Genomic DNA, 25843 nt, shown 5'->3' on the forward strand with positions numbered 1-25843 from the left:
TATTGATAGATAACTGTCCTGTCCATCATGTAGTGGCTTATTTAACAAACATAAAACTTGTTTTTTTGTCACCGAATGTGACATCTGTCTTGCAACCACTTGATCAAAGCGTAATTAGATGTTTTAAATCCCATTTTCGTCGTCTGTTAGTCTTGGAATTGATAGAACGCAGAGAAAAATCCGCAGAAAATGCTTATGCTTATGACTCAAAGATCAGTGCACTTCATGCAATATGTTTAATGAGTGATGCTTGGAATTTGGTGTCATCGTCTATGATACAAAACTGTTTTAAGAAAGCCGGTTTTGCGGAATACGAGTGTGAATCTGAAGATGATGAAGAGGATAACTTACCGTTATCAGCGTGGTTAAAAGTGAGAAACTTGAACAATTTTGAAACATGCAGAGATTGATAATTTTATAGACATTGATAATGGTGTTGCAACTTCGAGTATACCGACAGACGCTGACATCTTAAAACAAATCTCTCATACACCAGAAGAAGAAAATAGTAGTAGTGACTTCGAGGAAGAAAATAGCAATGATGAGAAAATCGTTACCTGGTGTGAAGCAGAAAGTGCTTTACATGTTTTAACAAGATTTATGGAATCGCGATCTGTAAGTTCAGGCGACACATTCAAGCATCTTAGTGGTATAAGGAACAATTTCAAACATATGAAATATGCGTCTTGTGCAAAGCAAAGCATGCTTGATGATTTTTTATGTAAAAATGTGAAGTTTTAAAAATAAATTTTTGTTCTTTATATGTATATATGCACATATGTATTTATGTTGCCCAATATACCTATGCTGAGTAAAATCTGAAAACATTTTTAATTTGCTCAGATTATGACCTTCTTGGATATAACGAATAACGGTTATTACAAACAAATATATGCAGTCCCGTGGAGTTCGTTATAACCGAGTTCTACTGTAATTTAGCATGCGTATTTTAGACATGCCTTCATACTGAAGATGATCTAAATTCATACCACCTTGTCCACAGTTTCCATTCATAGATCAGCCAGGAACTACTGAAGATTTTGACACAGCAACATTTTAGGCTTCTTTTGTCTATTTCTAGACGATGATATTCTTTCCTTCATAGTGGAACAGACTTACCTTTAAGCTTGCCGACAACATCAGCATGTTGAGTACAGTTCGCATTTTCTCAGTCCACTTTGGAGCCCAATACATATCAACACACCACTTACATTTATAATACTCTTAATTGCACATGGTATCATGAAAAATCCCACTCTCAAAATATACTTCAACATGTGTGATCTATAGAATGAATTCTGAACACGTCAATGTTTCGTGATGTTATGACAAAAACAATTCATTCTCATTGTGAAGTATTTGCATTTTCAGAATAATGAGGAATATGATCAGCCAACACATCCTTGCCCAGTCTTCAACAAAAGTTATGATTTTCTGAAAAAATCATAAAAATTTACCATATGGCTTTGCTACGTTGATGATGTGTTTGCTATTTGGCCACATGGCCTCATGTTAGGAAGGCCTAACACACTTAAACAACCAACACTCTAGAATCAAGTTCACCTTGGAAAAAGAGAAAAACAATAACCTCCCCTTCCTAGACACACCAGTCACCCGCCAACCTGATGGAGCCTTGGTTTTCTCAGTTTATAGAAAACCCACCCATACAAGCATATACAGATACATTTACCAACAATCCCATCACCTCCCCCCCCCCCCACAACAGTATGGAGTTATTAGGATACTATTCAACAGGGCAAAAATAATCTGTTCAAATGATCAAGCCCTAACCACTAAACTAAATCACATCCGTGACACTTACTCAGCCAATGACTACCCCCCCCCCCCTTCACAAAAAGATTACTCTAAATCCATCACCATTCCCTACATCCAAGGCACCTTGGAAAAAATCAACAAAATCTTAAAAAAAGCATGACTTGACCACTTGTTACAGACCATATAGAAAATTGGCATCCCTTATCCACTCCACTAAAGACCAACCACTTCCCCTAGATCTACTTGTTGTATACCAGGTCCCTTGCATCTGTAAATTGTCCTACTTTGGCATAACAGGCAGGACAGCAAATATCAGAATCCCAGAACACAAGGATTACATCCAATTTCACCTGTACAGCCACTCTGGGCTTGCAGACCATGCTCTGGATACTCGCCACAGAATAAGATGGAAGAAAGCCACAGTAATATACAGGGTGTTCGGGATAAATTTGACAGTTTCGTAAGGAAAAAGAAAATCTTCTTTGTATCTATTAAATTTAATGAATTGACAAAAAAACATTACAGGCAGAGTTAATTACAATACTATCAACAAGATTTACTCAAAATAACCACCATTAGCATCGATCACAGCTTCAATTCTGCTTCGGAACCTCGAACAAGCTGATGCTACAGTCTCCCTGGGAAGGGCCGCAAAAACTGTTTTAATTTTATCCATTAACTGGGCTTTTGTATTACTGGAAGTGCGATTGGTGTCTTTTTCAACTGCGCCCAATACAAAATAATCCATGGGGTTAAGGTCTGGGGAGTTTGGAGGCCAAACATTTGGACTGGTGAAGTCGTAGAAATTTTCAGACATCCATTTTTGACTTTTCCCAGAGGTGTGGCAAGGGGCCGAATCCTGCTGCCATACATACGGCCTACCATTGGCTACCCTTGTTATCCAGGGCTTGACTACAGTTAGCAACTCCACGAACAAAGCCCGAATTCCAATGCCAGGGTTCTTCAACACCTGTTCCTGCAGATTTGCAAGGAATTCTGCTGTACGAACGCAATCAGATCGTCTACTAGGGATCTTTCTTCTTGCTACATCCTCGTAGTCACCATTGCAAGTCTCTAGTTCATGCCTGATTGTTTTTACTGTATTCAGGGAGCATTGGGCAGCAGTTGTAATATCCTTATTTTGATGGCGGGCACGAATCATCATGATACAAGTTATTCTCTTCCATGATTCAGGTGGGTTCCAGCTATCCATCCTTTCTGACATCTTGTATATGAATGAAGAAGGGTCCAAACTTTTAAATGAAGAGAAGTGTGTGTTAATACATGTAACTTACGGAAAAATATAATTAATTATAAATATGTCAAATTTATCCCGAACACCCTGTATATGCAGCAAGTTCAAATATGAAAGACTATTCATGGAATCAGCTCATCCCTTAAGAACATGCCAAACCTCAACAAATTTGGATGCATGAGACTGCCCCAAATTTGGGAAACATTTATCAGAAGAACTTCAGCCCAAAGGCCAAGAACTACCAATATAGCTTGCCAGGGGGGCACCATCAGGACTTTAGGAAAATGGTAGCTTCCTAGCTTCACTTCTCATTTACTGTTATGTAGTACTTGCGTGCACTAGTCTTTGTATTAAGTTCCCAAGAAGATGGCAATATGACGTTTGCCGAAATATCGGAAAGTATATATTAAAGTTTATTTAATTTATATTTCTAGTGTACGCTGTCAATTCCTTAATTATTAGTTATCATGTCTAACCAGCATATAAGCTTCTCTTCAAGAATTACGATCATCCACGGAGATTCCTTCGCACGCAAGGCCCGCTATTATGGCAAACTGAAGGTGAAGTTACCCTGACAACTGTCTGGCATTCCTAAAATGCTGCCTGGATAATCATGTCATCCCTAACTGTGTAAAATTTAAACACCGCTTCGTTTCACAGAAAGCTCTCTGTATCTACAACCAGGCGAGCCAGGCTTTACTTCGGGAGCAAATTACCGCTACACGTGGTTCCCTAGCTGTCATAAACAGAGCTATTTTAGTGCTGGAAAATGGGCTTTCAAATACGCTTAATCATGAGCTTTGGTCAGTCTTACATGACCTCTCGTGTACAGCGGCTAATAAAGAATTAGAAGGAATATGGAACCGACATATCAACAAGTTTGATAAATTAATAAAGAACTCGGCGTCCAAACCTAAACTACAAACCAACACTGTAGTTAACCTTTCTTCAGTTATCTTGAAGCCTGAAGCACTCAACGCTCTGTCACGTGGTCACAACTTCGCCATTGCTCCTAAGAAATTATCGGCCGAAGAATTAATGATCCAAATTGAACGCAGGATTCGCCACCTTCCAAACCACATCACCAACGATATTAGATTGGATGTAGCCTGTGTTCTCACAAAAGCAAAACCTCCAAAAACCAACATATCAATTAGTGAATACAAGTCACTACAAGAATTGAAGAAAAACAAAGGAATAGTGATCACCAAAGCAGATAAGGGGAACGCCACTGTGGTACTCATTCTTAATGACTACACAGGTAAGCTTAAGGCTTTACTGTTAGATCGAGCCACTTACCTTCCTATTGAATACAATCTCACCAACTCTCAAATTAGAAAACTCCATAGGCTCCTTAAGAAGGTCACTTCTTAGCCTGTGGAGATTACCAACAGACTAAAACCATATAACTCTAGACCCCCTGCATATATGGGCTCCCAAAAATACATAAAGAAAATGTGCCATTACGTCCCATAGTGGATGGCATTGATTCCCCCACTTATAAACTAGCCAAGCATTTAGCCAAAGTGCTCTCACACCATACTGGCAACACACCATCACGCATAAAAAACTCAGCCCACTTCAAAGCCAGTATAGAAAACCTTACACTCCAACATAATAACATAATGGTCAGTTTTGACGTCTCCTACTTATTCACGAATGTCCCCCTCAAAGAAACCTTAGAGCTAATCCAAGCTGAATGTCCTCCCAATATCTCAGCCCTATTTCAGTTTACAATGAACTCAGGCTATTTCGTTTGGCAGGAAAAATTCTACAAACAGATAGAGGGGACAGCCATGGGTTCACCACTTTCCCCACCCTTGGCCAACTTCTTTATGGAGACTTTTGAAGAGAAAGCCTTAAACTCAGCCCCACAAAAACCTACCATATGGCTTCGCTACATTAATGATGTATTCGCTATTTGGCCACATGGCCTGGATTCACTCCTCTCCTTCCTAACACACTTAAACAACCAACACCCTAGAATCAAGTTCACCCTGGAAAAAGAGAAAAACAATAACCTCCCCTTCCTAGACACACTAGTCGCCCGCCAACCTGACGGAACCTTGGTTTTTTCAGTTTATAGATAACCCACCCATACAGACAGGCAGATACATTCACCAACAATCCCATCACCCCCACCCCCCCATGCACACACACAACAATATGTAGTTATTAAGACACTATTCAACAGGGCAAAAATAATCTGTTCTAATGATCAAGCCCTAACCACTGAACTAAATCACATCCGTGACACTTTCTCAGCCAATGACTATCCCCCTCCCAAAAGAATCCAAAAAATACTTAAATCAGTTATCCACCCCCCCCCCCCTTCACAAAAAAGATTACTCTAAATCCATCACCATTCCCTACATCCAAGGCACCTCGGAAAAAATCAACAAAATCTTAAAAAAGCAAGACTTGACCACTTGTTACAGACCATATAGAAAATTGGCATCCCTTATCTGCTCCACTAAAGACCAACCACTTCCCCTAGACCTACCTGGTGTATACCAGGTCCCTTGCAGCTGTAAATTGTCCTACTTTGGCCAAACAGGCAGGACAGCAAATATCAGAATCTCAGAACACAAGGATTACATCCGATTTCACCAGTACAGCCACTCTGGGCTTGCTCTAGATACTCTCCACATGCTCTAGATACTCGCCACAGAATAAGATGGAAGAAAGCCACAGTAATGTACCGCAGCAAGTTCAAATATGAAAGACTATTCATGGAATCAGCTCAGCCCTTAAGAACATGCCAAACCTCAACAAATTTGGATGCATGAGACTGCCCCAAATTTGGGAAACATTTATCAGAAGAACTGATAAATGCCTGCCAGGGGGGCACCATCAGGACTTTAGGAAAATGGTAGCTTCCTAGCTTCGGTTCTCATTTACTGTTATGTAGTACTTGCGTGCACTTGTCTTTGATTAATTCCCAAGAAGATGGCAACGTGACGTTTGCCGAAATATCGGGAAGTATATATTAAAATTTATTTAATTTATATTTTTAGTGTACGCTGTCAATTCCTTAATTATTAGTTATTAAAATACCATGTCTGCTTAAAAAAAAATCAGAAAGGAGACAATCTGTTGTCCAGAATGTAAAACTGCTTCGTGCATTCATCCTTGTTTTAGGTCATTCCATACTGTTCAATATATATATATAAGTTTTGAACAGTACAAAAACAAAAATATTCCCTTTCAGGACCATCAAGATAGTCCTTTTCCGATTACAGTATTGATAGAGAGATGGCTGAGTGTAATGATTACAGTTCCTCTTGAAGAGGAATTTGTTTAAGTTTTTTTTAACACAGAGAATAATCGTCTTGAAGTAGCTAATAGTACCTTTTTTTGAGGGAATAAAATAAAAATAGGGAGGATCATCAGAACACATGCCCTTTAGGTGCAACACTTTTATTTATTTTTTTTTTTTTTATGTACACAACCACAAAAGTTTGGAAATGAGAATAACATTCTATTATTCTCATTCACTCAGGAAGAACGAATAAAATAAGATTAACTATTACTGTTATTATCAAACTCCATGTTCTAATAGTAAGTGTTTTTCTTTCTTTCCCATTAGAAATAAAAATTTCTAATCGGAAAGAAAGAAAAATAGTTGCTATTAGAACATGCAATTTTCTGAATACTTATGGGGTAATCTTCAACGGAAGATGCTCATGTTATCTCGTAATACTCAAATTCTGTTTTTCGTGAAATATCAATTTTTGTCAATCAGGAAAACATGCTGCAATTGAAAAATAAATTATTTCACCAAAAATAAATGATATAGATAATAATATGAATATTTTCCTCTTGCCAACACACAACATTGATGTGATATGGGTTCCAAATTTCTTATGTGGGAGATTTATATATTGGGTTGGCAAATAAGTTCGTTCGGTTTTTCAGAGTGGAATGAAACACATTTTATTTAATATATATAATACATACTAGTCAGTTATATATTGACCCCCTTTATCAATGATCTCTTGCCATCTGTCCACCAACTTCATTATTGCATGTTCATAAAATTCCTGAAGTTTACTCTTGAAAAACTGATCCTGGTGTCTTTTGACAGCCTCCTCATTAGCGAAGGTTTTCCCATTCAGAGAATTCTGCAACAATTGGAATAAATGGTAATCGGAAGGTGCCAGGTCTGGTGAATACAGAGGATGCGGCAAAACATCCCAGCCAAGATGTAACGGTCGTTAACGATGTGTGGGGTCTGGCGTTGTCATGCCGAAAGACAACTCCTTTCTGATTTGCCAATTCAGGACGTTTTGTGCTAATTGCACAGGCCAGTCGCATTAACTGTGAGCAATAGACAGTTGAATCAATCGTTCTGCCTGACAGTAACACCTCTATTGGACAACACCTTTATAATACTGCCACACAGAGAGCATGATCTTCTTTGGGTGCAATCCCGCTTTCGAGGTTGTTTGTGGTGGTTTGCCCTTTTGCCCCCCATAATCTTTTACATACCATGTTATCGTACATGACCCATTTTTCATCCCCTGTAATCATCCGCTTCAAAAATGGGTGGTTTTCTTGGCGAAGTCGCAGATGGATATGCAAACAGTCATTTGCCTCAGTCAATTCATACTGCACCCAAACATTGAGTTTTGAAAAATATTCCAGCTTGTGCAAATGGTTTTCAATGCTTGTATGAGATATGTTCAGTACTGCAGCAATCTTCCGCACTCTTTGTGACGTATTTTTGTCGACGATATCCTTTACAACACTCGAATCAACCTCAGTTGGGCGACCGGCTTGAGGCTCATCACTGATGTAGAAATCTCCAGAACAGAATTTGGCATGCGCATTCTGTTAAGGCACCATCCCCATATACGCTGCATATTTTTTTATGCGCCTCTGCAGCTTGTTTGCCTTTTTTGAAATAAAAAAGCAAAATATGCCGGTAATGTATGTTATTTCCTTCCATTTCTAAAAATATGTTACACGCACACAACTGAAGTAGGCTGAACGAAAATTCACTGAAAGGTTATGTGAAATGTCACTTTTCAACTACGCAGTAACGTTGCATGGTAGCGCAACAATAGCGACAGGTGAAGCGGCATAAACTTGTACTAATGCATAAACCGAACGAACTTATTTGCCATCCCATAAATATATATTTATTTATGTATGATACCTGAATTACCGTATTTGCCGGGTATAAGATGCATTTTTTTTCTTTGAAAATAGGTCTGAATAACAGGGTGCATCTTATACGCCGATACTCAGTTTTTTATTATTTTCATTTCTGGAAATTTTCTATGTTCCGAGTTACGCGATTTCTTTATTGCTTCCTTGCGGTGCGTGTGAGAGCATTCCAGTTACGTAGAGCAGTGTTTCTCAAACTTCAGACATCCAAGTTCATTTTGATTGGTGCGGTATTAACAAAAGATTGTGCTACTAAATGACAAAGTCAAGCCGACAGTTGAGTTGAAATGCTAATTCTCTTCACTGAATTCCTTATATAATATCTGAAACACATTCACTATATATTTCTTCATTTTATCACGTTCACTCAAACAAAACCATATGTTGCATACAGCAACATATTGTTTTGCTTGAGTCATACAGCATTTTCTGTGGTAGGGGGATAATGCGATTCATTAGATAGTGCCGTTTTTATTCCAGTTGTCTCTAATTGCAATCTTTGTTGAGAAACATATTGCACAGCCTGCAGATGTCTCTGTACCTTATTCAGTGATTCAATAGGAACGTTTTATGATCTCGAACTTCAAGGATGCATTGAATTTTATTCCATCATTAATGCATAGGGGGGTACGTGTACCGCACTTTGAGAAACACTGACGTAGAGTTCAGTGGATGCACTGTCATCGACAATCACAGCTGTGTCCTGTTCGTTTAAACTTTTCAATTGTTGTCGCAGTTGTGAACGGTGATAAATTTCTGCCGTTAAATTTTTTCTAAATTTCTTGGCAAATTATGGCTGAAAAATGTTGGCATTGTTACAATATTGCATACAAGCTACATGTGATTGCGTATGCTAAAGAACATGAAAACAGGGCTGTGGAGAGGCATTTCGGACCATCCCCAACTGAGAAAATGATAAGAACTTGGCAGAATCAGGATTAAAAAAAGCAACTCGCAGTAAACATAACCTATGAAGTGGAACTGCAAAATGGCCAGAACTCGAGGCAGAACTGAATACTTGGATTTTAGACCAGAAAAAAGCAGGACTTTCAGTGTCTACAAAAATGATTATTCATCAAGCAAAAGCGATAGCCACTAACAGAGGGATTGCCAACTTGACTGGATCAACATCATCGTGCTCAAGATTCATGAAGAGTAACCAGCTATGTATGCAGACTAAAACAAAAATATCACAAAAGATGTCAGCTGAATATGAAGAAAAAATGATTTAATTTCATCGTTTCGTCATTAACACAAGGAAGCGAGAAAATTTTCAACTTGTGCAAATAGAAAAAACGGACGAGGTTCCACTGACTTTTGATGTGACCTTAAACAATACTGTAGATTCCAAGGACACTAAAAGTGTTGCTATTAAAACTTCAGGGCACGAAAAAACTAACTACACGGTTGTTTTATCCTGATGGGACAAAATTGCCACGACTATTGATTTTTAAAAGGAAGACGCTACCCAAAGAAAAACTGATGAAAGGAGTGTTTGTACATGTTCACACAAAAGACTGGATGGAGGAGGAGGAATGAAGTTATGGATAGATAAAATTTGGTCTAGGCGCCCTGGTTGACTATTGAAGAATCCTGCCATGCTAGTATGGGATCAGCTTCGTTCTCACAGAACAGACAATGTTACAAATAAACTCAAGGAATTGAAACTCAGTTAGCTGTAATTCCAGGAGGTCTAACTAGTCAGCTTCAACCTTTAGATGTCCGTATTAATAAACTATTTAAGGGATTTATGAAGGAGAAGTGGAACAGCTGGATGCATTCTTCAGATTTTGAGGTTACGCCATCAGGAAGAAGGAAGAGGCCTAGCATTTCACAAGTTTGTGAGTGGGTCAAAACTTCATGGGATGAATTTCTGGGTTTTGACGATTAAAAGGTGGGTACTCTTTCCTAGTTAGATTAGGTATTAGTTGAAAGTAGACCTATTTATTACTTTATATTTGAAATACTGTAAATTCATTATAATATTCAGTGATAAAGTTTTTTTCCTAAAAAATGTGTACAAAAAAGGGGTGCATCCTATATGCCGGTGCGTCTTATACCCCGGTAAATATGGTATATTTCCAAACAGTTCTGAATAGTAGGCTAAATCATTCTCTGAGATGTTTTTTTCACCTTAATTTTTGAAACGTATATTACAATCACACCTAATGCAACTGTTTTTGAAATTTACAGTCTGCCAAAAGTGAAACTTTTGTTAATTTTTCAGTAGTAGTGTGTGCCAGAGATTAGAAATTTTCAAAATAGCACTAATAATATTTTTTTTATTATGAAACTGCAAAGTTTTGTAATAAAAATTTCCACTACGATAAAGTTTGACAGATTCAGCAATATTATTGCCTTATTTCTTTTCTTCTCTGGGAGAAAAATAGTGAAATGTCACTCTTATAATTGTATGAGATGTTCTGTTGGCAAAAATACCATTTTATGGGATGATCCATAAAATGGTATTTTTCAAGGAAAGAAAGCAAAATGTGATATTTATTTCAATAAATGTTATTTAAAAAATATAAATATTTGACATAATATTTTCATTGCAAACAAACATTTCAAAATTTGCAAAAAAAAATTGCTTCCATATTGTCAGTAAAGTTAAAGAACATAAAGTTGTCTTGTTCCATTGCACTAATTTGAAGAATAAAAGACAGCCAATTTATTACTACTAAATATATTCCTTGCAAACGCTGATCTGTGGTCATTTCAGGTTTGATTATTTATTTTCACACATGGGGAAATTCATTTTTATTTTTGGAAGAGAGACAATAAATAAATTGTGTAGAAAAAAAAGGTCAAATATCGTAGGACGGTAAAGGAAGTTCCAAGCAACACAGTACACATAAAGACAAGTGACACAAAGGCCGCTTCACTACAGAATGGCTCTAAAATCGCCATTAAGAGATTAACGGTGGAGGAGGGTAATTACATGATAAAAGGTAGAATGCTGATGAAGTTATGATCCATGAAAAATTCTAGGCTGGTCTGACTATTTCATCCATCTCAGCCAGTAGGGAGGTTAAACTTTTAAATTTCATAATTTTTTCTACTCCATCTGTATTGGATTCATATAAAAATAAAATTCGCATAACTAAAACTATATTTAATAATTAAAAAAAGATGTTTCTCTGTTACAAAATAAATACCTTTATAATTATTCTGGAATATTCTGGTGCAGCTGAAATTTTAAAAGGAGTATGTAGGTATAGAAAATTTGGGAAACACTGCCCTATATGCTGCAGATTGCATTTCATCAGTCTTTCTTTTTAAACAGTATGTCAGAAGCCACCTTAGCCCAAAAACAAAGTCTGGAATCTTTTGCAGTATCTCTAAGTGTTGCGGTTAATCTTCTTCCCCATGGTCCAGGGATGGGGTTCCAAAGCTTGCTGTGGTGCTGGTATAGTGTCCCAAGTAATCTTGCCATTCCATATCCAAGCACATTTATTTCTTGCCAGTTTGTGGGAGTCAATATGTGGCTTTATGGTGGATAGAGAGCTTATTTCAGGGGCTTCTTGCAATGCCCTAACTAAGTGCTGATACTGTAGATATATTATTTGATAACATTAGTAAGAAACAAAGACATCTGACACCAAAATCAATGTACCAGTGTGTTTCATCATTCATGTAACAGATGAAAAGCCAATTGGGAAAATGTTGCCTTTGTTTATTCAAAAGGGTTTAGAAGGATTGAAAAGTTTTCTTAAAACAGTAAAGAAACAATGTCTTAATAATATTCTGAGTAACATCAATACTAGGAATACCAATCACAGTAACAGCTCATAAAACACTGAAATTTTCTAGACAAGTGATATCAGAATGAGATCTCCTTGATATTCCAGATGAGGAGATACATTCACAGCTTAAAGAACTAAGAGTGATGACAGGTATGCTGCACATTCTGATATGTAGGGATGGACATCTGTTTCCAACCATAAACATCATCCTTTCTTTCAAGACACCTTAACATCCAACATCTGTAAAAGCAGGGTATCTCAATTCCCCTGTTAGACTGTACATTCATAATCTACTAAGATACTTTAAATGTCAAAAATATGGGTATGCTTGAACTGCCTATCATGGCTCTACAATATGCACCAGTGTGGCAGTAGAATAAGCACATCACACTCGTATGTCTATTCCAACATCTGATAATTTCACCATACTGAACTTTATGATTGTGATTGCTTCTCTGAGTAGTGCATCAGTCCCACAACTTATGGACTCACTCCTGAAACAACCCCAAAAATAGTTCAATTCAATAAGAAACAACATGTCAATCTTGTTGTGCAAAGAAAGCTAAATGCCATCTGTCAGGGAGATGATCATCCAGCCTACTCCTCCCACGCATGTGAGTAGTAGAAGGATGCAAAAAAGAAAGTTTATCACCATACCTTTCTTGAAACTTTGTTATGCTGAGAAGATGGCAGTTAAGTAAATATCAACAGCACATCACACTCGTATGTCTATTCCAACATCTGATAATTTCACCATACTGAACTTTATGATTGTGATTGCTTCTCTGAGTAGTGCATCAGTCCCACAACTTATGGACTCACTCCTGAAACAACCCCAAAAATAGTTCAATTCAATAAGAAACAACATGTCAAACAATTATGAATATAACTGAAAGATAAACCACCAGATATCCCCACAAAAAACACCAACAAACAAACAAAAAATATATGTTAAAGATACCAAAAACATTTTATACTTGGTTTATATATACAGGGTGTTCGGGATAAATTTGACATATTTATAATTAATTATATTTTTCCGTAAGTTACATGTATTAACACACACTTCTCTTCATTCATATACAAGATGTCAGAAAGGATGGATAGCTGGAACCCACCTGAATCATGGAAGAGAATAACTTGTATCATGATGATTCGTGCCCGCCATCAAAATAAGGATATTACGACTGCTGCCCAATGCTCCCTGAATACAGTAAAAACAATCAGGCATGAACTAGAGACTTGCAATGGTGACTACGAGGATGTAGCAAGAAGAAAGATCCCTAGCAGACGATCTGATTGCGTTCGTACAGCAGAATTCCTCGCAAATCTGCAGGAACAGGTGTTGAAGAACCCTGGCATTGGAATTCAGGCTTTGTTCGTGGAGTTGCTAACTGTAGTCAAGCCCTGGATAACAAGGGTAGCCAATGGTAGGCCGTATGTATGGCAGCAGGATTCGGCCCCTTGCCACACCTCTGGGAAAAGTCAAAAATGGTTGTCTGAAAATTTCTACGGCTTCACCAGTCCAAATGTTTGGCCTCCAAACTCCCCAGACCTTAACCCCATGGATTATTTTGTATTGGGCGCAGTTGAAAAAGACACCAATCGCACTTCCAGTAATACAAAAGCCCAGTTAATGGATAAAATTAAAACAGTTTTTGCGGCCCTTCCCAGGGAGACTGTAGCATCAGCTTGTTCGAGGTTCCGAAGCAGAATTGAAGCTGTGATCGATGCTAATGGTGGTTATTTTGAGTAAATCTTGTTGATAGTATTGTAATTAACTCTGCCTGTAATGTTTTTTTGTCAATTCATTAAATTTAATAGATACAAAGAAGATTTTCTTTTTCCTTACGAAACTGTCAAATTTATCCCGAACACCCTGTATATACACATATATATACATGCACACACTATGGTATCCACTGAAATTAAATTAAATTTACTAAATGATCCTAACACATGATATGTATGATATAATTAAAAATGCTTAATATATTAGATGATGTATTATATGATAGATGATATGGACACTGATCATCCCAAAATCAGTTGATAATATAAACTATCCCTACTTCCCAAAATCAATTAATAATATAAACCTGATAAAGGTAAGCCCTTAACTTCTCAGAAATTAGACAAGATTGTGAAGCTAAAATAATAGGAAAATATTTACAGTGGAACTGTCATGGATTTTGCCAAAATATCAATCGATGACAACACAGGACCCAAGCCATTCTGTGTGCAGGAAACATTTAAAACCCAGTGTGGACTCCACTTTGAGCAATTTCGCTGTTATTCATAAGGACAGAACTGGAAATGGACCTGCTTGTTGTGAAGTGGGCAGTCATACTTATTTTCAATAGGTACAACTTAATACTACTCCTGAAATAATAGTAATTTGTCTGTCAAAACACTCTGTGGGGCCAACACCAATGGATAAGGTAATTGACAGTAATGACCTTTCCATTTTTGAATAATAGGCTCAGTACCTTCTTCCACATGCATACCTGCTTCTGCTATAGATCTTACAATATGCTCCGCTGCCATTTTTTCACTACTCATATCAGATGTTGAAGAGAACATGAAAACAATCATTTCCCTGTTTCTTATCAGAACCAAGTTCCCCTACATAAATGCCCATGTTTAAAATCAACCATGCTGGCTGAAATAGTTTTTCCCATATAGCAAAGTTTAATGCTGAAGCAGTCATTGAGACAGTACAGTATGTTGCAGATTGTATTGTCCATGCAGCAACAGTTGCAATTCCCAAAATATTACCTTGATTTCCCCTGTATCCATGACACCATTCATGGAACTCCCGAGCATCAAGTAGCCAAAAGAAATCAGTAGCATGGAATATATTTTGAATACTCACCAAAACTAACTGCTTTCAAATGTGCATATGCCAATGAATTTTATGGTGGACATCAGAATCAAAAGCAATCTGGATCCAGTTTACATCGTTAATTAATCAAACAACCAATATAAAAATTGTATGAGATACAATCTGGAAAATGAAAGGTAGTTGTAGAACACACCATTGATCTACCGTGGATCGTAATGGATGTATTGTTGCTGAGCCTAAAGCCATTGCCGAAATTTTGTAAGAAACTTTCGCAAGAATCTGAGCAACAACTTCGTATTCCTCTGAATTTTTAATATTGAATGACCAACAAGAGAACCGAAGACTAAACTTTCTTACAAATGGCTATAGCCATATAATCAAAAATTTCATAAGGAGAAATTAAAAAGAACACTATTACTCTCTCATCTCAGTGTAGTAGGTCCTAATGATATCCATTACAAGATAAAACATCTTTCATCTCCTGATCTCTCTTCGCTTACTATTTAACAGACTACAGAAGAACACTTACAGCGGAAGATGTTTATTTTCATGGTATTGATGACAACACAGAATGATAAGAAAATAATATTTATTAACTTATGTGCTGATATTTTGTTGGTATTATATCCATCATCTTCAGAACATAAAAACAGTTTGTCACAGTACCATGTATAATATCTGCAAAAGATCAACAAAGAAGTTAATAAATATTATTTTCTTGTCATTCTGTGTTTTCATCAATACCATGAAAATAACATGTACTGTGAATTCATAATCCTTTCCATGTGTTTACAAGAGTTTCTGTATTCTTGGCATGTCAGTTGTTATTTCCATCCAAAAACCATTAAAGGTTCCAACACGAGCTAACATTTGTCAACCTCTTACTTTGACCAGTAGTCTTTTCAAGATATTTGAAAAAATGGTAGCTTCTCTAGCATTTAGATATCAATGAACTTTTTTCCAACACATGACATGGCTTTTGTGGAAACTGTTCAAAGTTGTACCATTTGGTTCGTTTAAAAACATCTTTAAGAAATGCTTTCCTGAAATAAAAACATCTGCTTTCAGTTTTCTTTGAAGTGGTAATAGCTTATGATACAGCCAGGTGATGGCATTTTAAAAGACCTCTTTAATCTTGGTCTCAGGAGACACCTGACTATTAAACTTTCTGTTCAGCCAAGTCTTCTCAGTCAGAGTGGAAAGTACATTATCCCAGCCACATCAGCACTTCAATTTTCTGTTCCTCTTGAATAGGAAGATAATTAAAACAAACTGTTGATTGTATCTCTGCATGAGTGCTTAGTAATGGGTTTATGTTTTCAGTAGAAAAAAAAAAGTGTGTTATTTTGAAACATCATCTTCAACCAGATTCTGATTTAAGAATGGGACAATGAGAAGCTAGGTTCTGGACTTGTCTTTGACAGAAAGCTTATGTTTCCTACACACATTCATCAACAAAAAAGTACAAAAGAGCATAGAATATCCTTTGCACTCTTTCCTCTACAGAATGGTGTTTAGATTGATGTTCTTTGCTTTGCCTTTATCATGACTTGCATCTCCCAAGTTTACAGTTCTGCTAGAGACAGCACACTCCAATGGTTGGATCCTATCCATCATCAGGGTATAAGGATAGTCACTGGTGCATTTCGCACATCACCTATTCCAAGTGTCTATGTCGATACACTCCAAAGGAAACAGTTATCTTTTAATTATGCCATAAAAATAAAGTTCCTTCCAGAATATCCAGCAAGGAACAGTATTTTTTTTTCTATGTTGGAAAGCTCAATATTAGACTACCATATACCCCTTTGGTGTGTGCATGTAAAAGAGCCACGTTGTGGCCACCTGTGTTATAGAGCATATAAATCATTTCAGGTATTTAGGTACAATTTTAGTGAAGATTTATTGACACTTTATATATGGCAATAGATCATAATATGGATAAATTAAACAAAATATGAAAAAATAACAGCATTTCAAAAAGTGTCAGACTAAACTCTATAGAATCATTATTATACCTACAGCAGCATATGGAGCCGAGACTTGGACGCTCAATCAGAAAGAAATGCAGAAAATCAGAGCATTCGAAATGAAATGCTTAAGAAAAATAATTAAGACGCATTGGTCAGAACACAAAACAAATGACCAAGCCAAACATGAATTAAACTATAGTGAAGATATCATAGCTATAATTCTTAAACAGCAATTAAGTATTTGGACATTTCCAGAGAATGTCCTTTCATAGATTATCAAATATAGTCGTGAATGGAATTGTGGGAGGAAGATGATCAAGAGGTAGACCAAAAAAAAAAAAACTTTCTACAGTCTCTGATCGAAAGGTCACAATTGTCGAGCTTCTGGGATGTCAGAAATGGCCAGAGATAAAGCCATATTGCATAGATTTGCACAGGGGAATCAACCTGTCATCTGACAGATGAGAAAGAAGAATAGACAAGCAATGAAACAAAGAAAGTATAGTGGGGTTGGGGATCAACTGAATATATATGTTTGTGGAATAACAGAGAAATTAGCCAAAACACTAAACTTGCTGTATATAAGAGGTGTTCAAACCAATATCAATATGTGGATCTGAGAACTGGGTTAGAAATAAAACAGCTTATCAAAGACTAGAGACTACAGATATTAGTTTTGAGAAAAATTTGGGAATGAATAGATGGTATACACGGCAGTGTTATTAAAAATGAGGCATTAGGGAGGAATTTGACATTTTTAGAATACAGAAATGAATCTGTGAGCAGAACTAATTATAGCAAAGTTGAATGTCGAGTTGATGTTTTGTATTAAAGGGAAGGGGCCACTACCCAGACCAGTTTCGACCTTTATTGAGGTCTCATCAGTGGGAGCCAGGCTACAAATATCAAGATTTTAGTAATACAGAGCTTATAAGTATTTTACCAGAACAAGTTACCATAAGGTGTTTTAACCTTATTAAATAAAAATCTCAGGAGGAGATATAAATGTAGAAAGTATTTTACCTTGGGTATAATAAATGTTAAAGATACCAAGCTCTTTTAAACTTGGTTTTACTCCATTTCCCAAGTAAGCAAGCAGACAAGTCAAGTTTGTGCCTGCACGTATTGGAAGTCTAGCTGACCCTCAAAGTAGTGCAAGACCAAGGCAACTCTTGGTAAAAGTAGAATAAGCTCTGATCACTAATCTTAATATTTACCCTTAATGCAAAGCACATCTCCTGGAGGAGATGTATGATGTTTTGTATTAAAGGCAAGGGGCCACTACCCAGACCGGTTTCGACCTTTATTGAGGTGTATTTAAGTAAAGACCTCTAAAAATTAGGACGATCCCTAGGCCACTGCATAGTTGCCGAAAGACCATCCAACTCAGCATTGTTCCACTCAACTCATATTTGTTAGCTCAAAAATATCCAACATTTGTGTTAAAAAGGTCTTAAATCCGATTCCACATACTCAACATAGCCTATAATGCTTCAAATCAACCCAGCAATTATGCCTAACACAGTCCCTAACAGATGATTTAATTTCCAAAAAGCTAATTGGAAGGGTTTTATGGAAGATCTCGGCTGCTCCTTAGAACGAGTCCCTCCAAACCCTCAAGAGTATCCTGAATTCATACAAATACTGAGGAAAATCTCCACTAAACACATCCCCCGAGGATGCCGCACAAACTACATTCCAGGCCTTTCCAGTGACATACAAGCCCAGTATGCTGATTACTTAAAACTTGATCACACCCGACCCCCTTCTCAGAAGAGACTTTCCAAGCCGGAGAAAAATTTTGCTCCAAGATGGCAGAGGAAAGGTGTTCCTCATGGAAAAAAAGAAATAGAAGCGATATATGACCCATAGTAGCAGAAAGGCATGGAACTTTATCAACAGAATTAGGAAAGATTTCACTAAGCCATATGAGCATCCACAGGTAACAGCTAATCAAATTGCTCACCAGCTGCTGCTGAATGGAAAATTCCCTAAAAAGCGCACAAAAAAAAAAAAAATACTTAGAACCCCAAGTGAGGAACAAAATATGATTAACTCAGATTTCATCATCACTGAACTCAACGATGCCATAAACCTATTAAAACCTAGAAAATCTGCAGGCCTTGATGATGTCTGTAATGAACAGATTAAAGATTTTGGAAACATGACTAAAGAGTGGTTATTAAACCTATACAACATTTGCCTCAGAACCCTAAGGATACCAACTATCTGGAGGCATGCCAAAGTGGTGGCCTTTCTGAAACCAGGGAAAACTCCAACAGAAGCAAAAAATTACAGACCTATATGACTACTCAGCAACCTCTTTAAACTCTACGAAACTCTTATTGCTGAGCAGGCTGGCTTTAGACCAGGCAAATCCTGCACATCACAAATTCTCAACCTCACTCAATATATAGAAAATGGTTATGAGCAAAAACTAGCCACAGGAGCAGTCTTTGTAGACCTAGCTGCAGCATATGATACCATAAACCATCTCACACTCAGAAATAAAATATACAGAATAACTAGAGACTATCGCCTTGGCCTCCTGACCCATTCACTCTTGGAAAACAGATGCTTTATGTGGACCTTGGGGGATAGGAAGAGCACCTCCAAAAAAATGGTCTCCCCCCAGGGAAGTGTGTTATCACCATTACTTTTCAACATCTATGGCAATGATCTCCCCATCTTTCCAGGAACTAGAAATTTTATCTATGCTGATGACTTTCCCATAGCTACTCAATCAAAAAATTTCAGCCCCATTGAAACTACTCTAGCACTTGCCTTAAATAGTCTAACCACATACTATACCAGCAATCAAACTAAAACCAAACCCCTTGAAAACTCAGACTGGCCTCTTCCACCTTAATAAGGAAGCCAACAGGAAGCTACAGATTTCTTGGGAAGGCTCTTAAATAGAACATTCCTGGAACACAATCTACCTTGATGTGACTTTCGATTGCATCCTCTCATATAAAACCCACATAGAAAAAACATACAAGAAACGATATATTACGAAAGCTTACCTCCTCCAAATGGGGTGCAGATCCTAACACACTGAGATCTTCTGCCTTGGCCCTTTGCTATTCTTCTGCTGAATATGCCTGCCCAGTATGGGCCAGATCCTGCCATGCTGAAAAACTTGATCCAGCATTGAATGAAAGCTGCCACTTAATTACAGGATGCCTGAAACCAACACCATTAAAAGACCTGTATACTTTGGCCGGTATTGCACCTGCTTCAATTCGAAGATCTGCATTCTCAGCTGATGAAAGAAGCAGACGAATGATGAATGCCACCCACTATTCGACCAGACCGCAGTGCCCCAAAGACTAAGATCCCTATATAGCTTCCTGGCAATTGTTGAATCACCTAAAAACCTCCTAGAGACAAGACTTCAACAATGGCTTGCACTATATCCTGAAAATAATACTGGTATTCCAATAGCCAAACATCTTCCACGTGGTGCCCACTTGGACTTGGAATACGAGGAAAAGCCTCAACAGACTGCTAACGACAGGACGCTGCAAACAAAACCTTATAAAATGGGGCTACCTCACTGACCCAGACAATTGTGAGTGTGGGACAACCCAGTCCATGGTACACCTTCTTGCTTGCACCTTTCTTCCATCACCATGCACAAAAGAGTATCTTATATCCTGCACAGAAAGAGCAGTTGATTGTGCAAGATACTGGAGGAACATCTGACCATATCTTTTGTATATAAGTTATGTATAGTTTCCTTTTTTCATATTTAATTATTTCCCTGTATAATTCACCTACCAAATCTAAGCTGATCTCATTGTAATATATCCTAATTTGGTGTAAATCACATTGTACCACTTAATTACTACTGTACTACTTGTGTTTGGAAACGGAATAAATAAATTAGCTTTACTCTTCTTTAGAAATTTTTTCAAAACATTTCTGTATATTAGGAATTCATTTACAACTAAACTGTTTATACCTAATTCATTGTTTACTTAAGTCAATTATCCTCTCTAATAATAATTCATTCATTAATAATAATAATTCATAACATTCCTTCACTGTTAGAATCTTCTGTGAGATAACATAATTCTTAATTTGAAATTTGCCCATATCACTACTTTTAGATTGTCTGCCATTCTTAAATATTATCTTTCTGTTTAGTATTGAATACCTAAGTTACAACTTCCTTTTCTTGATCATTATTGCTTGAATATAGCATGGCGCATAGTTATTTTTTAGAACCTGTTTTGTGTTGTTTCAGTAAAATCAGTTATACCAACATAGTATTTTTTGTAAATCTGCTAACCCTCCACATTTTTCTTTTGGTGCTTCTTACATTAGTAGTGCTTTATTTTCATTACTTTTAAGTATCAGATTGTTACTCAAACCATCATATTTGCATTCAGTTAAGCCAAAAAAAAAAAAAAAGAGAATAGAATATGTGTCATAAATGTCATCCTGGTTTATCATCATCCAGGTAAATATTAGTAACAGGCTCTGCAGGAAAATGTTATTGCATGGTTGGTCACAAGCCTCAGACTTATTTAGCTTAATATAACCCTTAAATAATCCCATAGCTTTTTCCATAGTTTTGAGCCTTACCCAAAGAGTGCTTATAATCAACACTTGATTTTTGCTCCTTTGCATAAAAACACACATTTATCTCATTCATACATCTAATCATTTATAATACTGCTTTTTTCCAAATGTATAGGATTTTATCTTAGAACATACTGATTGCCATATTCCAGTCAATGTTGATGTGAGTATTGTATCTTTAGATAAATACATGTAGCTATTGTTTTGATTATATAATCTGCTGTAAGTTTCTTAAGAATATTTTTGATCTACATCAAGAAATACTGCAGCATGTTGTGGAAATAAACTTTTTTTTTTTTCATCATAGGTAAGCGGTAGTGTTATTAATTCCCTTAAGGTTTGCCTTTCAAAACAGCAGTATCAGCAGGTTGTTAAGACATTAGATAATATTACTTATGTTGAAAATTGTGCCTTGGAGAAAGCTTTTGACCAAAGGGTTTCGGAACAGCCTATTGAAAATAAGGTAAGATTTTATGTAGTTCATAATATTTCAATAAGCAAAAGTTATAAGTGGCCAGTAAAAAAAAAAAAAAAAAAAAAATTTCCATTCATTTTTATGATCTGATTATGATGAAAGTATACTCAAAATTACTCATTATTGAACCATAACACTCCTTAGGGTAGAGCACATGCTAACATAAGGAAAGGTCGCAGAGCATATGTTTTATAAGAGTAATCAACACCTTTTTCCATATGCTTAGTCAAACATTCACTGTAACTGACTTAATATATTCACGATCTGTCTTCTTGCTGTTTAAGTAGGAAAGTGATAATGTATGTGGGTGTGATCATTTTCCTGTAATATCCACTCTTTGTTGTGGGCAGCTGTTAATTTCTTCACAAATATCCCAATGGAAAAGAAAAGTTTATCAGAACTTTTCAGCCTCTCCTGCTTTGTATTTCCATGTTTAGTTCACCATTTCACTAAATTAAATTTCAAACATGGTTGGTTTGAGCACAGTATGTCCATCATTAAAACAAAAAGGATGACCAGTTCCAGTACACATCATCGATAACCAGATCGATCAATACTAAAGAGATCTTGGATAAATCTGAAACAGGAATCCCCCCTTTCGATGCTGTAACCCACTGGATGTACAGTTGCTGAGATAAAATCAATTTCAGATCATCATCAAATTCTTGGTACGTACTCTCTTGGGAAGTAGGGGTGTACTGGATATTATCCTACTACTATGTGAAAAGTTTACAACATTACCAACTTGCTATTGACAATCAGAAGGTTTTTTTTTACCCTTTCCATAATGCATAGAATTATATACATGTCCACAAGGAGATGTGCTTTGCATTATGGGATACTAAGGCAAGTAATGTGAAGCTTTGTCCACCTTTGATACAAGTTGCCCAAATCCTGAAGATACTTCAAGCGCAAACTTTGTTTGCTTACACTTGGATAAAGCTATTGACAATTTTATCTGCTAGGACTCCAATATTGTCAGATATATTTCTGTCTTCTAAGGCAGTACTTCCCAAACTTATGGATGTAAAGGCTCCCCCCCCTCCTTGGAAAAATTAAAATATTTCAATGCCCCCATTGAAAAAAAAATCATAATACAGACATAAATTATTGTAATATTTATTGTATTTATATTCAATACAAATGTACACAGCGAATATCGCAAAAATCAAATGAAAATATTACATTTTTAGCGCATCTTACATACACATTTGACATGGCACACTTAGTCTTAAAACATTTTAAACTTGTTTTCATTATATTTCACCCCCCCCCCCCCAACAAAACTAATGGCCCCCAACGGGACTGCAGTCCACAGTTTGGGAAGCGCTGTTCTAAGGCACTTATTATCGGATCACAAGAAGACCAATTTTGGTCTTCCTGTGAGTCTTTTTCCTTCTATAATGGAAACAAATACCTCCATAGCTAACCTCTCCTCTTCCATTCTGTTTAAGTGACTATACGACCTGAGATTAGCTCTTATCACATATTATGGAATGCTAACAGTCAAGTGCTTCTCTAATATCCTAATTTTTAATATGATTATGCTATTGATGCTACCCCTTCACTCCCTTTGGTTACTGACCTTTGGATACATTTAGGCATTGCTTCTACTAGAAGATCCCAGCGTTGGACCATCCACCTTACTCACCGGACTTAGGCTCCATGCGACTTTTACCTTTTTCCAAAGTTGAAATCCGCATTGAAAGGCACCCATTTTCAGTCAGTGGATGAGGTAAAGGAGAAAATGGCAGCACTACTGAAGCAGATAACACCTGATGACTTGCAGCACTGCTTCCAACAATGGAAAATTCGTATGTAATGGTGTTGTAACGTCTAATGTCTCATGCGCTATTATAATATCTTCATTATTAGCAGTGCGCTTTTGCTTTCGTAACCTTTCTTACTTATTCTATTGCGAACTATGTATATCTACCTTTCGCATTTACTAGTCGTATGCCTATGAACACTGGAAAATTTATTTGTTAAGACTGCGCCACCAGTATTTCTGTATTGGCATAAGACTCAGTAAAACATCCATAAGCTCTTTCTCTCACTCTCTTTCTCTTACTAGCATAAATTCCTTCAATACATTTACATAAACAGTCATGGTTCTGAAGTACTTAAACTACACTTTTAATGCCTTAGTTGTTTCCTGCTCACAGATCCGAGTTTATTTAGGAACAGTGCATTGTAAAATAAAAGATCAGGCGGCACTTTATTGACATATAATTAAAACACGTTTATATACATTAATAACAAAGTACCGATAGGGAGGTTACTCTCTCTACCTATCCTTTAGACTTTTAGCATAAAGAAACAAACTTTCCCTTTTTGATACTAAATGACTATACAATATAATTACTCAATTTCTTCTCTGCTTATTAAATCAAATTATTGAAACTAATTTACTCACAAAGAGGTTAGCTAGCTATGCCAAGTTATCTCACAAATTATATTCCAATTAATAACAAATCAGAGGACTCTCTTATAGACACTTCTTATTACTATTTCATATCAGTCCATCTATAACATATCTCCTAGATTACAAAAGGAATGTACAACAAAAGATGGAACAAAGTTACAGAGGCTCTGTGTCGCACACTCATCCAAAGGTCCTGCACTAAAGTCCCTATGTTTTTTCTTTCATCTTGGGTCTAAGGCTTCCTTCTGGAGAGTCTTGCTTCAGGCGGCATTTTGTCGGGATATTTGGCGGGCTTTGGACTGCAATTTTCCGGTACTCGAAAAGCTCAGGCAAGAGATTTCAGCATGCAGGCTTGAAGTTCGCTCTGCAGCTTTTGGCTTCGGTTGACCTCCCGTGCTAAAAAGACATCCGACCGACACTACCTCGGGTATTTACATCAGCTGTTCTCTCGTCATTCCGATCGGCTTCTCCTCTGGCATGGCTCGCTGTAATGTCCTGTCCTCTGGATCCTACTTCTGGAACTTCTGCCTCTAACTGCCCACTTTGATGTTCGACTCACTCCCTTTTTATTTCACATTTTCCCAGACCTTGCCTGAAGGGTTGTAACCCCGAAAGAATTTGGCACGTCTCCTTGATCTTCTGTTATGACTGACCCGTTCTTTCTTCTCCTTCGTGCACTCCTTTAATCCTATCATGTCGGGTAGTGGAAACTTGTCTGAATGCTGCCGATCTCTTTGACACTAACTTTGAAGGTGTTTATACGCAGAGCCTGAGCTATTATACAAAGTTCCGGTGGCGAAGCATGGCCTTTGTTTTTTACATTCTAGAAATTTTTGTTAAAGCAGTAAGTACAGTCAATTCCCATAGGGTTATTTACATTAATATTTAGCATAAAATATATAGAGACAAACAAGGTTATTTTTGTAACAATCTGAATGAGACTTGACCTCTGTAAAAATCGATGTAGAGTGCATTGGTATTTCCAAGCTATATCAAGTTTTACAGTGTATAGATAGATAAAGGGAGTGTGTTGAAGGGGATAACAACTAAGTTGTACAATTGTAATAATAAACCACATTTTTGCAACCACTCTTGTTATTTAATGGCCAAACCTCATTATTCTTGAATATGACCTAAGCAGCATTCATCTCCTTTCCATCCAACTCCTTGGATGGAAAGGAGATGAAACTCAGGAGACAACTTGCAGCTGCTTCCATGCTGCAGCTGCAAGTTGTCTCCTGAGTTTCTTGTAATCACCAGCCTTGTAGTTCCACATATATCCTTTCCTCACAGAAGTCCTTTCGTGGCTGGCAACCACCTGGGTAATCACTTCATGGTCACTCTCACCAACTGGTTGGAGATGTGACACCTCATTTATAATAACATCCTCTGGTGAATTGATCAAATCTAAGACCCTCAATCTTTGTATGTCCTCTGTTACATATCGGCTGAGGTAGTTGTCTCTCAAAAACTCAAACTCATTTTCTTTACTTCCAGTTGTTATCCCACCATCCTAATCTATATTGCCATAATTAAAATCACCTATAATGATTACCTTTTTTCATTTTCTTGGCTAATTTGCTTAT

General features: G+C 37.0%; 1 protein-coding gene across 1 annotated transcript in view; it reads left to right on the forward strand.

The window, feature by feature from the left end:
• Window positions 1-25843, forward strand: part of Vps13D (vacuolar protein sorting 13D) — a 1260195-nt gene that overhangs the window by 421558 nt on the left and 812794 nt on the right. The window contains exon 30 of the mRNA XM_090393926.1: window positions 21665-21820. Within this exon, the coding sequence (XP_090250052.1) occupies window positions 21665-21820 (156 nt within the window). The remainder of the gene's footprint in view (window positions 1-21664; window positions 21821-25843) is intronic.

The sequence above is a fragment of the Typopeltis vanoorti genome, chromosome 6 (genome assembly GCF_054136105.1).
Source record: "Typopeltis vanoorti isolate ZY-2024b chromosome 6, IOZ_Tvanoo_1.0, whole genome shotgun sequence".
Classification (NCBI taxonomy): Eukaryota; Metazoa; Arthropoda; class Arachnida; order Uropygi; family Thelyphonidae; genus Typopeltis; species Typopeltis vanoorti.